Source organism: Polistes canadensis, unplaced genomic scaffold (genome assembly GCF_001313835.1).
Source record: "Polistes canadensis isolate GaletaPanama2010 unplaced genomic scaffold, ASM131383v1 scaffold_91, whole genome shotgun sequence".
Taxonomy (NCBI): domain Eukaryota; kingdom Metazoa; phylum Arthropoda; class Insecta; order Hymenoptera; family Vespidae; genus Polistes; species Polistes canadensis.
The window spans coordinates 413517-428129 of record NW_014569638.1 but is presented as its reverse complement, the minus strand read 5'-3'; the positions used below and the strand labels follow the sequence as shown (position 1 = coordinate 428129).

Below are 14613 nucleotides of genomic sequence, written 5' to 3'. Positions count from 1 at the left end.
TAGCTTATAACTTGTTTAATCTAATTCTAGTTTCGATCGATTAAGTATTATATATGTTATGATCAATGTATTACTGCGGGCATTGTATAGAATGCCCGACATTTTTTTAGCTCCAAAAGGTTTTGGTCAATCTATAAAATATGCTTCAGTTAGCTGTGTTTAGAACACGGAGGGAGGGAGAGTTTTTAAGCCCGTGTAAGTGAACAAACCATGGAAATTGAAAAATTTGGAATTAATATCCTTAACAAGTTTCGGACAATCTTTAAAATAAGCTTCAGTGGGGTGTGTTTTAGAGCATGGAAGGGGGAGTGCGTCTCAAGCACCAATTGCAGCGTTTCACTCTCGACACAGCCAATTGGAAGCTGCAACGTTTTATTGCCATGTCAGCAACGCCTCCTCGCCAGCGTTCATTTCTTTACACGATACGATTCAAATTGTAACGTATAACTCTAAAACTGTTCTAAAATTAATAAACGATTATTATAATAAAGTGATCAATTACTATTGGATCTAAAAGTTTAAGGGTAAAAGAAAAAACGATAGAATTTCAAGAATTAATGTATAATTAAAAGTTAAGGGAAGCAGTTATACAATATACAAAAGTTTAAGGGAATTTAGAAAGATATTAGATGTAAAACAAAATATAAACAGTTTGAGGTTAGATAAAGATAGCAGCGAGCGAACAAGCAAACAAGAAATGTCCCAAAGCGAAGGAAGTGACACTGATTGTGAGTGGTTAATAGTAAACGAAGATGTAAAAAGCAAAAAAGAAAGAAAAAGACCAACTGAACAGAAAATAAGTGAGCAAGAAAGAGTAAATTTAAGCAATGATGATATTCTCCCAATTAGAATAGATTTCAGTGAGGAAGAAACAGAAAAGGAAAATAACACTTTCAAAATAAGTCATGATACACAAGAATTACTAATGGAAAAGAGTAAAGAATATGAGGAGGAGAGTCCGCTAATGTCGACATTTTTGAAAAAGCTAGAAAAATTAACTACAGATTTGACGAAAATAATTTTAGACGAATTAAGAGTGTGGAGAGCAGTAATAATAAAAGATGGTGCTCAGAACCTAGGAGATAAAAAACAAAATATGGAGCAAGAAGAATTGAAAAAAATATCGGAAGAAATTACGGAAAAATTTATTAAAAAGAAAAAACAGTCAGAAAAAGAAACAAGAAAAAATAATCAAGCACAAGAAAAAGAATTACAAGATATGGAACAAGAACGGAAAGAAAAGGAGAGCAAAATAAAGGATAAAAAAGTTAGATTTAAAGAAAGGGTAGAAGAGATAGGGACGAAAGATGATTCGGAAATAGATTAAAAAACAGTAACAGAAATATAAGGACTCGAAATGTAAAAACTGAAGCCAGAAAGACAATAGACATATTTCTTTAAGAAATAATAAAAAGTAACTGCTATAAAATTGCAAGTGCAAAACAAAAAGTGACGAAGAAAAAAGAAAGATTAAGGAGTAAATAAGTTTCGATCTTGATTTGACCGAGGAAAAGAATTCAGTACAAAAAAAAATGAAGGGAAAAGCGAAAAGGTATATTATATTTTTTAATTTAATGGGTATAGGAAAGAAATGCCAAAAAATTGTGAACTTTATAAAAGTTTATAAATGAATATCTTCATAGGGCTATCCAAAAGATTATTGGAGGAAAGCATAACAAATGACTGATTAGAAAAATTGGAAGAGTATAGAAATAAGGAACTAAATGTAAATAAAATAACATAAGAAATAATGAAATAAGAAAAAATAAGGTTGTATAAAAAAAATGGATGAACAAACGAAAAAATAACGTGCAATAATTGATCAATATAGACTTATCATTTCTGATAAATATAAACAAAGTCTTATAGTTGAAAAAAAAGATATGTTGTAATTATAATATATAAAATCACTATTTATCTAGACGTATGCTTATATATTACGATAAGCATTATATATTATATCTGATTCATTCATGTATTTTTTTCATAAAGAAATACATTCTAATAAGTTAGCTGTGTCGATTGTTTTAAAATATGTGTACATAAATTATGTTGCCAAAATGAAGCAATGATCAGTATACTGAGGAGCATCGAACACAGAGTATATGTAGCTCTTTTAATATTGAATTCAGTTGTAATCAATTGACTTATTTTGTTATAAAATTAATAATTTTATTACCAAAATTTATTTATTTAATTATTTTTAATCAAATGCCAAAATAAAGCAATTACCAATATACTGACAAGTATCAAACACAGATTATTTGTAGCCACTGTAATATTAAATTAAATTGTAATCAAATGACAGTTGTATTTTTTTTATGTAATTAATAATTTTATTACTAACATTTACTTATTGAATTATTTTTAACGTATCTTTTTTTGCGATCCTGTTCTTTTCTCACGATCGTATAAGAGCTGATAACGGTACATCACTTACGCGTATACGTACATACGAAGAATCTAACATATGCAAAAAAGATTGTAAATATTGTTGAATTTTTCATGAATCGTTACATTCTGATCTAAAAACTTATTTTACTTCTTACTTTCAAACAAATTAATTTCTATAGCACTGGCAGATATATAGATACGTTATTGTTAAGTATTATTCAGGATATATAAAGTATAAACCCGAAAATAGTTTACCTCGAAAGATAAGGTGATTAGAACAATAATGATATATATATTTTATTTTTCGAGCTACTTGCAGAGTCATAACACTAGCAACTTTTCAGTTAGTACAAATTTGTCTTTTTTCAAAGAACTTACGAGTCCTACGCTAATTTGTTATTTTTATTTTATTCGTTGGATTATTTAAAAATATTACGCTATGACGCTGATAAGAACACTCGTGATTATCTCTTTTAGCATGCTAACGGCTACAGAGGTAAGTCATTTTGATATATTTTTTTTAAATTGTTCGTCTATAGTTTAATTAATTTGTCATAATGAATTAAATTTTATTTATTGTATTTATTGTATTTAACGAATTCTCCAGTAAATCAAACTAAAGTTTAATCCTAATCTCTTGTAAGATCTTTGCAACATATGTAAAAAACATTCGATTTAAATATAAATTAATATTTCATTCTTACTGAATTTTTTAACCATAAGAAAAGTGTTAAATATAATTAAATAAATATTTAATTATTTTATTTATTTACCGAATATAAATTTCCTTGTTATTAAAATTAACATTTGTTAATGTATTTGTAGTGTTTCATTTTCTTCTAACAAAAACTAGAAAATAAAATTCGAATTGCAGTCGTTTTAAAGTTTCTACCGATAAATTTTCAGTAACCTTTTTAACGTTAAACGAGCTGATAAGAACTGTTAGTCATGTAAAAGCATTTGTACATTTTTATATCAATAGAAACGTAGCAACTGAATAATTATTCTACTAATTACTGTTCTTATGAATCTAATATCGATGTAAAGAAATAATAAATCGACAAACACACACACACAAATTGTAATTTTATAAATAATATATATTGTATAAATCAACAGGCATTCAATTTTACTATTACAAGAATCATAGATGAGAAAATATTAATAAACAATAACTCGATATTTGACTTTAAAATAACCGGTGATTTTAATTATAACAAAGTCTACATGATAATAAAAAAACCCATTACGGAAAAGGATGGTATTCTCGTAAGTATCGTTAAAGTATCTTCGTATATTTTTTCTAAAAATGAAACAAATCTTTTTCATATTTTGTATCCAGCATCTTCAAATGATTTAAAACTGTTTTGTGATCGATGCTTAGCTCCATATAAATATTATAATGATTGTTAATGTGTCGGTATCCTTCAATTTTTTCTACGGTTTTGTCGACCTTGCAACTAATTAGTCGACCAAAACGAAATGAATCTTTGATACCAAAAATTATTAGTTAAAAGTTAAGTATTAAGTTATTTTGAGAAAGAAATGCATTATGTACTGCAATTATTTTATACAGAGTGCTGTTGTTTACTGCTCTTTACGAAATAGTTGCAATACACACTGAATATTAAGCTCAAAATATAATTTAAAATATTCTTTTAAAAAATCGATTTAAACAGAGATACAATATTTGACAAATGACATTTAAAAATAAGACATCAAATGCACTCTAATATTATAATTCTGTATAATATACTTCATCCTTTGAAACATGTTGTATTCTTTAATTATATTATTTATAATCTTATTTATTTAATACAGATTGATGTAATAGCGGAAAGGTTCGACGGTTTGAAATTTCAGTTACCCGAAAATCCAATTAATCTTTGTAAATTTCTTTCTGAAGAACAATTTTTCAATTTCGAACCACATATCCGACAATTTCATTTTTCGAGAGTATTCAATTTCGAAGGTCAACTTTGTCCGATACTACCGGTAAGAATCAAACCTAATTGGATAATACTAAGAATAATAATTAGTCTTTACGAATATTGAAATAAAAAATATTAATTTTTTAGGGTACAAGAAAGTTGCTACCGTATATGTTCCCGAAGAATATAACACTTTCCAATGACTTAGGTTGCGGAGATTTTGTTTATAATATTAACATAATCACTAGCAATCCAAACAATCCTGATGAGTACAAATATTTGATTTCTAGTCGAACGACAGTAAATATAGAGAGTGAAACTTGTTCAAACACTCTTATATAACATAACATGTAAACAAATTTTATTTTATTGTATAATTTTAAATTCGAGGTTGTACAATATGTTAATTGTAACGATCTTTATAAAACTTATTAAACATTGATAATAAATGTATAAATAAGAATAATTTGTATTAATAATTTTTATCAAATCATTGAAACTGAATTAATTTTAAGAACAATTAGGATCATTGAATATAAATTAATTAAGTGTTAAAGTTTATGAGCAAATAAACCCACATGACTGTACCGAAAACATCAACAATACTTGCATTTCTATAACAGTAGTAAAACGAAAACAATGATCAATGTAAAAGAAACTGAATAATAGAAAAATTTTAAAAATTGCACATAATTAACTCAAAAATCAATATTTTTTATTTTTTACATCATTACTCTTATACTGCAAATATTTGGAAAGTCCCGAAATGTTATGGACGCTAGACGGTGCTGTCGTGCACTATCCCTATAAGTAACAATGTTTCTTATGCACAAATGCAAACAATGTTTAATGCCATTGTTTATTTACAATTTCTATATAATAGGATGTTCTTTTCAAACTAATTGATATTGAAAAATATTTGAATAACAATGAAAACAAAGGATGACTAACTATTAAATAGGAAAAACCAACTATTCCCGCTGTTTTTACAGTTTTACCAACACATACGATTTTTAATAACAGGTATTTTCTGTACGTTATTTTAATTTTTTAATTCACTTGTTATTAATAAAACTTCCAAATTAAACTCGTTAAATATTTAATTAATATAATTATGTATTTAATTTTAAATATTATTCATCCACACCACATCAATATTTTTCAAACAAAAAACTAGTAAGCGTAACGGTGTACGATTTAATCATAAGATTTAACGGTACACTCACTACATATTCATGAATGATTTACAATAGTCTACAATAATTATTATTACATAAGTATTTTAAGGTTAAGTTATATTTGTTACTTTTTTGTATTTTTTAAGATTCAGTAATTTCTAGGAATTTTCAAGATTTGGGAAAATCTAGAACTAAAAAATTAAACCAGGATACTAATAGGGTAAATTTATAGGATACATCTGGCAGTACTGTTTTCTAGTTCCTTGAGCTTAGACGATGACAAGCCATCATGGCACGCGGTCGGAGATGTTGTCACTGAATAACTGATTTAACGAATTTATCGTAATGTTACAAATTATACCTTCTTTATATTAACTACTTGTTTAATCAAGTTTATACGTTTTTCTACTTTACTTTCTGTGTTCATTGAGTTAAAAAAATTAACAAGAAACAATGGTTAAATTAACCGAAGAAATGATTGTGGCACGTACACGAATGTCAGATTTTTCTGCCGTAAAGAAGCTCAATTGCTGGTACGTATTAACAGAACATTTGTTTTTTCAATAAGTCATTTTTATAATTAATTGAAAATAATTTAATTTATAAATTCAAATATTTTGTTTGTATGATTACAATCACTATACAGTGATTTCATTCTTAACTGACTTCACATATAAATGTAAACTGTTAAATATGTGTATATTATTGCAAATAGCAAAATAATGATTAAAGTTAATCTTTAAAATACTTAATAATCGAGTTATTTTATATACATATATAATTGTTCTGTTCAAATATGCATATTAAGTAGAAGTTATAAGTACTTATTTCTGTATATAATTATTTCATCTAAAATATTCATATAAAGCTATAATGTAAATAAAAAATATCACAAAGTTAATATTTTTATATATTACAGGGGATCGGAATTAACAGATGTAAGCATTTTACGTAAAATGGAAAATGTAGAATTATTGTCATTAAGGTAAGCGGTTTTCATTTTATTAAATGATTAACATTATATTAATATATGTATATTATAAATCACTGAAGTTGTCTAAAAAAAAAGTATAGAAACAATACAAATGAATGAAGTATTTTAACTGTTAGATTGAAAATTAAAAAAGGGTTTTATGAATTGAAGTATTTCAATGTATTTTCCTATTTTTTTTAAATGTTATCTTCGATATTATATATACTAATCTATATATGTTGAACCGAAATTTCCAAGAAATACATATATCAATTCGTAGAATTAGGTTAATTTTTCCAAATACCTGCATGCATGCGAAATAAAGAAACGTAGTGCAACTATTGACACGCAATCGCGGGATTTCATAAGAAATCGAGAAAGTCAAAGAATGAGATAATCCAATTGTTACAATAAAAGTCAATTTAAAAGAATTCTCATGTGTTATTATAAATCTATTTTTTTCCTTTTTCCTAAACCTATCAATCTTGAAATGCAAAAATGTAATTATTAGAATCATTAGAACTCAAATTAAAATAAGTGAAATGTTATATACATATATACATTTACATTCTTAAAATTAATTAGTAGCAAAGTTATAACAATCATAAAAAGTATCTTTATTTGAGAATAACTGTCATATATCGCATGAAGCAACAATGATTGTTGTCCAGTCCTGCTATGAACATATTTGGTAGAGGAGTTTGCAATCGCATGTACCACCCACAACAATAAAACCTGTTTCACCCACATGCTAATTTTATATGCAATGTTCTAACTTAAATGGAAATCGTGTCTACTCGTGGATTTTGTTTACTTATTATACCTACTAATATGAATGTAAAATATATGCAAATTAGAAATTGTTTGTTTTGTATGTTTTCTATTAATTATTCATATTATTTTATTATAGAGTTATTATATATATAAATTTTTATTTGCAGTGTAAACAATATTGACACGCTTGCTGATTTTCAATACTGCCACAATTTGCAAAGTCTATTTATTAGAAAGAATAATATCAAAGATCTAAATGAAGTTTGTTATCTCCAAGAGTTGCCCAATTTAAGGAATTTATGGCTTGACGAAAATCCTTGCGCAGAAAAAGATGGGTATAGATTTTCTTAAATTATTTACACATGCACACTTCTGATCAATCACCGCTTAATAAGTATATCGTTTTATCGTTATTATCTGATATGAATAATTAACAGATATCGACTGACTGTTCTTCGAACTTTACCAAATCTCGAAAAACTGGATAATAAAGTAGTATCTCCAGAAGAAGTGCAAACTGCGTTGTCAAGAGGCAGGGTACTCGTGCATCCGCTTGATATGGATGCATCTCCGCCACAATCAGAAATTATTAGTCCAGAGGTATAAAAATCATTTCAATTATGAATTTTTAAACTAAACTTTCTTATAAATAAACCATTAAGTTGCATCTCTGTCGAAACTAATTATATATTTATTATAAGTATAATGTTGAAAAATGATATTAACAAGTTTTATGATTGTTAACTCATTACAAATAAGGAAGTACCTGTTGAGTATATTGAAGAAACACGTGTGGAAAAGCATAGGAGATATAGTTCATCTAGCGACCAGGTAAAATCTTTCTAATTGGTAATGTATTATAGTTAGATGTTCTTAAAACTGCTTTCAACTTATTAATACTGCAATTCTTAATTATTTTAATCTAGGAATTATTAAAAAAATAATACTAATATTTGATACAGTATGGTTACCGTATATAAATGACTGATGTATATATATTTATTTATTTTTTCCAGAGAAGTTACGATGAAATGCATCATACGCAAGAAGAGTATCATGATTCTGACAGAAGAAATGCAAACTGTAAAACATCATTAACTCATCATTATGCTCCAAGCAATCAGTACGCATATGAGGTAAGCTTGTAACTCGTAAGAAATGTTAATTTATGATTAAGTTAGTTAGAAAAATTGAAATAACATGTATCTTGTATGTTCTGACTATATCTTATATTTTTATTATTTGAATAATATTATACTGACAGCTTCATAATGGGCAATCAAAAAGTCAAAATAAAGATGAGAACATGTCTACAGAATCACGCAATTACATTGAGACTTTGGCTACTAACAGTCTTGATATACCTAAGGTATTGTTATCACAACTGCGTATAATTTCCAAAATGTAATTATTTATCTAGATAAATTTGTAGTAGTACATAGCAATGCTATAACAATTTGATTTAACACTACAATCATATGAAACATTAAAGTCATAATGTAAAAGTTAATCATCTTAAACTATTATCTGATTATCTGAACATCGATTAAAGAAGATCCATTATTCCGGTGTATACTAAAGTTCAAAATGTAGAATGTGCTGAATGATTTTATTTCTCCTTTAGTTCAGATAATCAATATTCTATAGTATTTACACAAAGCATAAGCTTTAATATATATATACATATATATTACACTTTATTAAATATCGTATGCTTTGTAGTCAGAACATTATTTATAAGAATTATATTTGCATGTTTATAATCTATTATTATGTTGCCCGAGAAAATTAATCTGTTCTTTATCATAAAAAATATAAACTATAAGGAATAATATTGCAGGAAAACGATGATCAACCAGCAGTGTCAAGACATAATGGTGATTATGATGAGAGACAAGGATATTCTGAATTTGTTAATAATGATGCATCTCAGCATTTATATACGTCACCCTCGCCACGTACTCAATACAGTGTTAAATATGAAACTCAAGAAGATAATCGTTTTGACAGGAATAATTACGAGTATGACGATAAGAGGCAGATAGAATGCGATGAACCATTACCTCAACCATCGTCTCAACATAGACGAATGCCAACTCACCATAGTACTGAAAGGGTCCGAATTAAAAATCAATATACATATATACAGGATGTCTGAGTTATGTTTATAAAACATTTTAATCTTATTTTGAGTGTAGAATACACTCACAACGTGTGTACGAAAAAACCTTAGACATCTTATATAAAAACAAAATATTCTCTTAAAAATGTAATCTAATTTATTGTAATATATGAAATTTAATTTAATACAGGAAGATACAAGTCAAGTGCCTGGTTGGGTAAGACATTCGGATAAGGAAAAATGTAGACCGCAATTTCATTATCATAGACGACCAGTTACAAGAGTATGTATTATGTAAGATTAAATATTTTATATCTTATAATTTTTCTCTTAATTGTTTTCATATTTTAGAACTCAAATATACTCTCTGCTGTATTATGCCTAGTCAAAGAATTGGACTATCCCAGTTTGGAAGTAGTAGAAATGGCAGTTAGAAATCGAATGGATGAATTAGAAGAATGATGTTTCTGACGCCGTCCTCAAAATCTTCAGGGGACGGTTGGCTTTTCTCGCGTTGGCAGTATTACTTCTATCCCAAGTCCAGAATTTTCTGACTCACTCGACTCCAATCAGTGCATTGATAATGATATGAATTTTAACAATGAACATCGTGTATGCAATCATTATGGCATTGATGAAGCTAGTGACAAATCACAAATGCATAATAGAAATGGATCTAATGAAAACTTTAATTTAAATCGAAATTCAAAAACTTTTGTTAATGATTCGAATAATAGGTTTATCAAGAATAATTCACATACATACAAACTTCGTGATTCAGGATCAGATAATATAACAACGACAGCAAATAACAGTGAACATAAAAGACTAAACGACGTTAGAAGAGTAGCAAGCAGCGACAGTATCTCCCGTGGTAACAATAGTGGGATATATTTCAATCAAGGAAGCAAAGATCCAAACCAAGATTGTTTAAGACGATCAAAAAGTCCTGACATTAGAAATACGACAATGCCACTTCGTTACATTCAGTCGTCAAAAGGAACTTGGACGTACAACTTGTAAGTGAAATAATAGAGTAGATTGTTTATTTCTGTCTATGATAACATCAAATGTTTTCAGAGACAGGTCATACGATTAACGAAGATAAAAATAAAAAGAGTACTTATTTAGCTATTGCTTCTAAATTACAACGTAAATCATTTCAATATATGCAAGATGATGAATTATATGTTCTATTTATAAATTAAGGAAACATTGTTCCAGAAAAACAGTATTTATTGTACTTATCAAATATTTGTAATTATAAATTATTAAAATAGCAAATTTTTCAAAAAATATCAATTATTCGTGCTTTGGATTAGAAAATACTAATATATAATACTTGTCAGGCTTGTCATCATTTTGTTAACACATAATTAATTAGGTTAATAGAATGAAATATATTTATAAAATACAAACCTCGATATTCATCATAGAGTAAAGAAAATTTTTCTTTTGAAAATAATACCTTGATCTAAAAGCATAACAAAATGCAGTTTCTACATGTGATAGTTAAAAAGTTAACAAATGCAAAAAATTCAAGACTGTACAAAATGTTTAGATTCTTCATGCATGTGTGCAATATATTATATATATATATGTATAAAGATCTGAATAGAACAGTTAAATGTCTATATTTGCAATGCCTAACCATAGAAAAGCTTCCATATATATGAGTCATTCCACGCCAAAGGGGTCATCTGAAAAAGTAGCCGATTCGGCATAAAATGATCCATATATATATGTATAATGTATATATATAATGTATGTGTACTCTATTTTAATATGTATAAAAACAATCTAGCATAAGGAAGTAATTAAAGTAAAGATTAGTAATAAAAGTATCCAAAATTATAATATTATGAGCAAATGATTCAGTGCTTAATAATAATTCGACAGATGGATTAAAAAATACATTTATGGATTATATGAGAAGAGCTACTCAAGAATTATAATAAAGTGATGTATAAATTCCAAAATAGAATAGAGTAAAGAATATATTGGTGTTTAAAAAAAAACATTAGATATAATTATCTATAGACTGATACGCAGAAGTATAAATTTTAGGAAAGATATCTAACATTGTAAATTATTTAGTTAATGAGATTAAAATTAAATCTTTCTATAACTAAAAGAAACTTCAATACGTAACAAGAAATTAATTAGTTATGATATACATGAATAGTTGTGTAGGAAATTTTTTAAATCTAATGCAATATTTTTCCTTACTCCCAGCCGTCCAGCTTATATATCATTAAATAATTTAAATTCATCATTATTAATATTTACGAGATTACAATTATTATTATTATCGCTATAATTATTGTATGACTGTTATCATTATCATTTTAACTTTTGCGTCATTGTTTCATTATTTTTTGATAATACAATAATAATAATATTGCATTTTATTACACAGAGATTTCATTTAGAAATCAGTTATTTAAAATTATAGTGATTTAATCATGTTACAAAATGCCATTTTTGTTTCTACAAAAAATATATTTTGACGATTAATAAGATTTTCTTAATTAATTAATATTATTTAGTATTATAAGATTCCTATATATATATTAAACATTTCCAATTTTATATTTCATTGAAGACAAAACAAATGATTATATATTACTGCAATAATTTCTAAGAACATATGTGAAATTCATATACAAACCTGTATATATACATGCTTTTAGGCATCTTAATTACGCGAGATTGTCAATCAGTTACTTTGAAATAAACAAAAATTAAAGGTATATAAATTTAAAAAATGTTTTGGACAAAATTTATATAATTTTAAGATTTATGTAAAAAATTATATAAGTTTAAATATTAATTGATACTAAATATATATAAAAAGAGAAGTCTAAACGAATCTGTTTTTTTTTTATTATCATTATTATCGCTAATTAACTAATCGATAATAACAAGAACTTAAAATAGCAACAAATTATATAATCATAATATACGATATGTTTATTCTTTCCTACATTATAATTAGGAAAAAGATTTTATATTAAAAATTTTAGTTGATTTTACTAAATATTTCAAACGCAAACTTGTGTGTGCTAACTAACTAAACTAATTTAATTACTATCCTAAATACTACTATCCGTAAACAAATATGTAACAACATTTAAAAATTCTATATTTATTCTTTATTCGTGTGTGTTACTGTAATAATTAAAAAATGATGAATTACGTTATAAAAATTGTTATGTTCTGAAATGAGTTAAAGAATGTATAGGGTTTCAAAAATTCGATAGCGATTGTTTATGCGTAAGAAATAAAAATCATATATTTTTGTTTAAAACATTTTTTATGTAATTAATTAGTCTGTAAAATAATTTCAAACAAATATATATATTCTATGTTTATATGTTTCTATAATATATGATATACTATATTAATGTTAAAAAGAAATCACGATATCTTATTTGTTAAAATGTATTAATTTGTTGTTATAAGAATGCAATTTATTAACATTGTAAATGAAAAGATATTGTATTTAAGTTAATAAGATATTTATATTTGGAATATATAAAATAATATATACAAATTTCTTAAATTTTTAAACAAAATCTACTGTTATTTAAACTTTTGCATTAATTTACAAAATGTACTTTATTGACCATTTTTATCCTTTCAGCTTTAAAACGCTGTTGCGTGAAAATGATTTCAATATAAGAATAAAATGAGAACAGAACTAAAATAATTGTATGTAAATAAACTTTGATATTAATATTATTTGTTTACAATCAATGATGATAATTATAAAAGAAAAATTGTTTATACTGATATTTTGTGAATGTAAAAATATTATGTAAAACTTATAAATATCATAATTTAAACAAACAATGTAAAGGTGTTAATTTGAAGGTATGTATTAATAATTATGAATACTCTCAATTATGTGTTTATATTCCTGCCAAAACACAAAGCAAATAATCGAATATGGCGCCAAATATCTATAATGTGTCATATATAGTGTATGACAAATTGAGGTTATACCCATTGCCGCACACAATTTAAACGATTTTAAAATGGCGTACGTCTAATAACATTTATATTTTATTACTGTGGAGGCGAATTGGTCAATCATAATATCTTTATAATGAAAAAAAGAAATATGAATTTGTATAGAATGCATATTTATTGATGAAACATTTAATATTAAGAAAATATGAACGTACGATTTTTTAACCTATTGTTTATTTTTAACATTAATAATGATTACATTGCAACAGATTTGTTGAATTTGGATTGTATTTTCATAACCTTTTGAAAGTAACATTAACTCTTATCAAATTTTATCAACTGTTTATCATCTTTCTAGATATTGTGCTTATATTGTGCGTATATAGATATTAATACTGAAAATGACAGCATCCTATACGCTAGGAAGTGATATCGTACATTTAAACGTAGGAGGAACTAGGTTTGTATTAAAGATACTACATATATTTCTAATAAATATGTTAATGAAAATGAAATATTATTTATTAAAGGTTTTCTACGTCTCAACAAACCTTGACATGGATACCTGATTCATTTTTCACTGCTTTACTAAGTAATCGAATTGCCAGTCATCAAGATTTGGATGGCGCATTATTTATCGATAGAGATCCACGAATGTTTTCTATCATTTTAAATTATCTACGTACCAAGGATATTAATTTAAAAAACGTTGACATTCGTTCTTTAAGACATGAAGCAGAATATTATGGTATTACGCCTTTGGTAAAGCGATTAATGTTATGCGAAGATTTAACTCAATCTTCATGCGGTGATGTGCTTTTCTCTGGTTATTTACCACCACCTGGTTAGTATTATTTTATTGCTCTTTTTTTTTCTTTTTCTTTTATGTAAATTTTTTTTTACCTTTAAGGTATCCCATTACAAGAATCGGCAACCATTCCCCCAAATATCAGCGATGTTTCAGTTCACGGTAGAGTTGCAACAACAACTTCTACATCTAGGACAGATACAGCCACTACTTCGCAACCTATAATATCTTCATATCCTTGTAATCAAAATACAAATGGTAATTGTAAATATATGCTATTGTTGAATTATTTTATTTCAATTTAACTAACATTAAATTAAATTATATTTTTTAATGATAAAATTTCATAGGGAACTTGGACATGAAAAGAAGTAGAACTTAATTTAATTGAGTTGGACGTTTCGTCCCTTTATTGGGACTTCTTCAGCAACTTAATCATTAAAGCTCAGCGTCTTTTT

General features: G+C 26.2%; 4 protein-coding genes across 7 annotated transcripts in view; all 4 read left to right on the top strand.

Moving 5' to 3' along the window:
- The first annotated feature begins 397 nt into the window (after nucleotides 1–397).
- On the top strand, nucleotides 398–2352 carry LOC106787055 (stress response protein NST1-like). The gene is made up of 2 exons (XM_014749062.1): nucleotides 398–1552; nucleotides 1644–2352. The coding sequence occupies exon 1, from the start codon at nucleotides 698–700 to the stop codon at nucleotides 1325–1327; it is 630 nt and encodes a 209-aa protein (XP_014604548.1). The 5' UTR covers nucleotides 398–697; the 3' UTR covers nucleotides 1328–1552; nucleotides 1644–2352.
- Nucleotides 2353–2685: 333 nt separating this feature from the next.
- On the top strand, nucleotides 2686–4791 carry LOC106787054. The gene is made up of 4 exons (XM_014749061.1): nucleotides 2686–2890; nucleotides 3514–3663; nucleotides 4216–4389; nucleotides 4473–4791. The coding sequence occupies exons 1-4, from the start codon at nucleotides 2834–2836 to the stop codon at nucleotides 4665–4667; spliced, it is 576 nt and encodes a 191-aa protein (XP_014604547.1). The 5' UTR covers nucleotides 2686–2833; the 3' UTR covers nucleotides 4668–4791.
- A 980-nt stretch (nucleotides 4792–5771) lies between these two features.
- On the top strand, nucleotides 5772–9904 carry LOC106787098 (protein tilB homolog). Of its 2 annotated transcripts, XM_014749150.1 has the most exons (10): nucleotides 5772–6036; nucleotides 6423–6488; nucleotides 7418–7585; nucleotides 7688–7850; nucleotides 8010–8081; nucleotides 8267–8386; nucleotides 8515–8619; nucleotides 9091–9366; nucleotides 9563–9655; nucleotides 9724–9904. In XM_014749150.1, the coding sequence occupies exons 1-10, from the start codon at nucleotides 5957–5959 to the stop codon at nucleotides 9832–9834; spliced, it is 1254 nt and encodes a 417-aa protein (XP_014604636.1). In that variant the 5' UTR covers nucleotides 5772–5956; the 3' UTR covers nucleotides 9835–9904. The 2 variants fall into 2 exon arrangements, with proteins under 2 accessions (XP_014604636.1, XP_014604637.1); XM_014749151.1 differs by lacking the exon at nucleotides 8515–8619.
- Nucleotides 9905–13402: 3498 nt separating this feature from the next.
- The window catches only part of LOC106787101 (BTB/POZ domain-containing protein KCTD3), a 5004-nt gene continuing 3793 nt past the window's right edge, over nucleotides 13403–14613 (top strand). For 2 of the 3 annotated variants that reach the window (XM_014749157.1, XM_014749155.1), the window contains exons 1-4: nucleotides 13427–13558; nucleotides 13706–13807; nucleotides 13878–14191; nucleotides 14258–14413. In XM_014749157.1, coding sequence (XP_014604643.1) covers nucleotides 13749–13807; nucleotides 13878–14191; nucleotides 14258–14413 — 529 coding nt within the window. In that variant the 5' untranslated portion in view covers nucleotides 13427–13558; nucleotides 13706–13748. The other variant, XM_014749156.1, reaches the window with a different exon arrangement.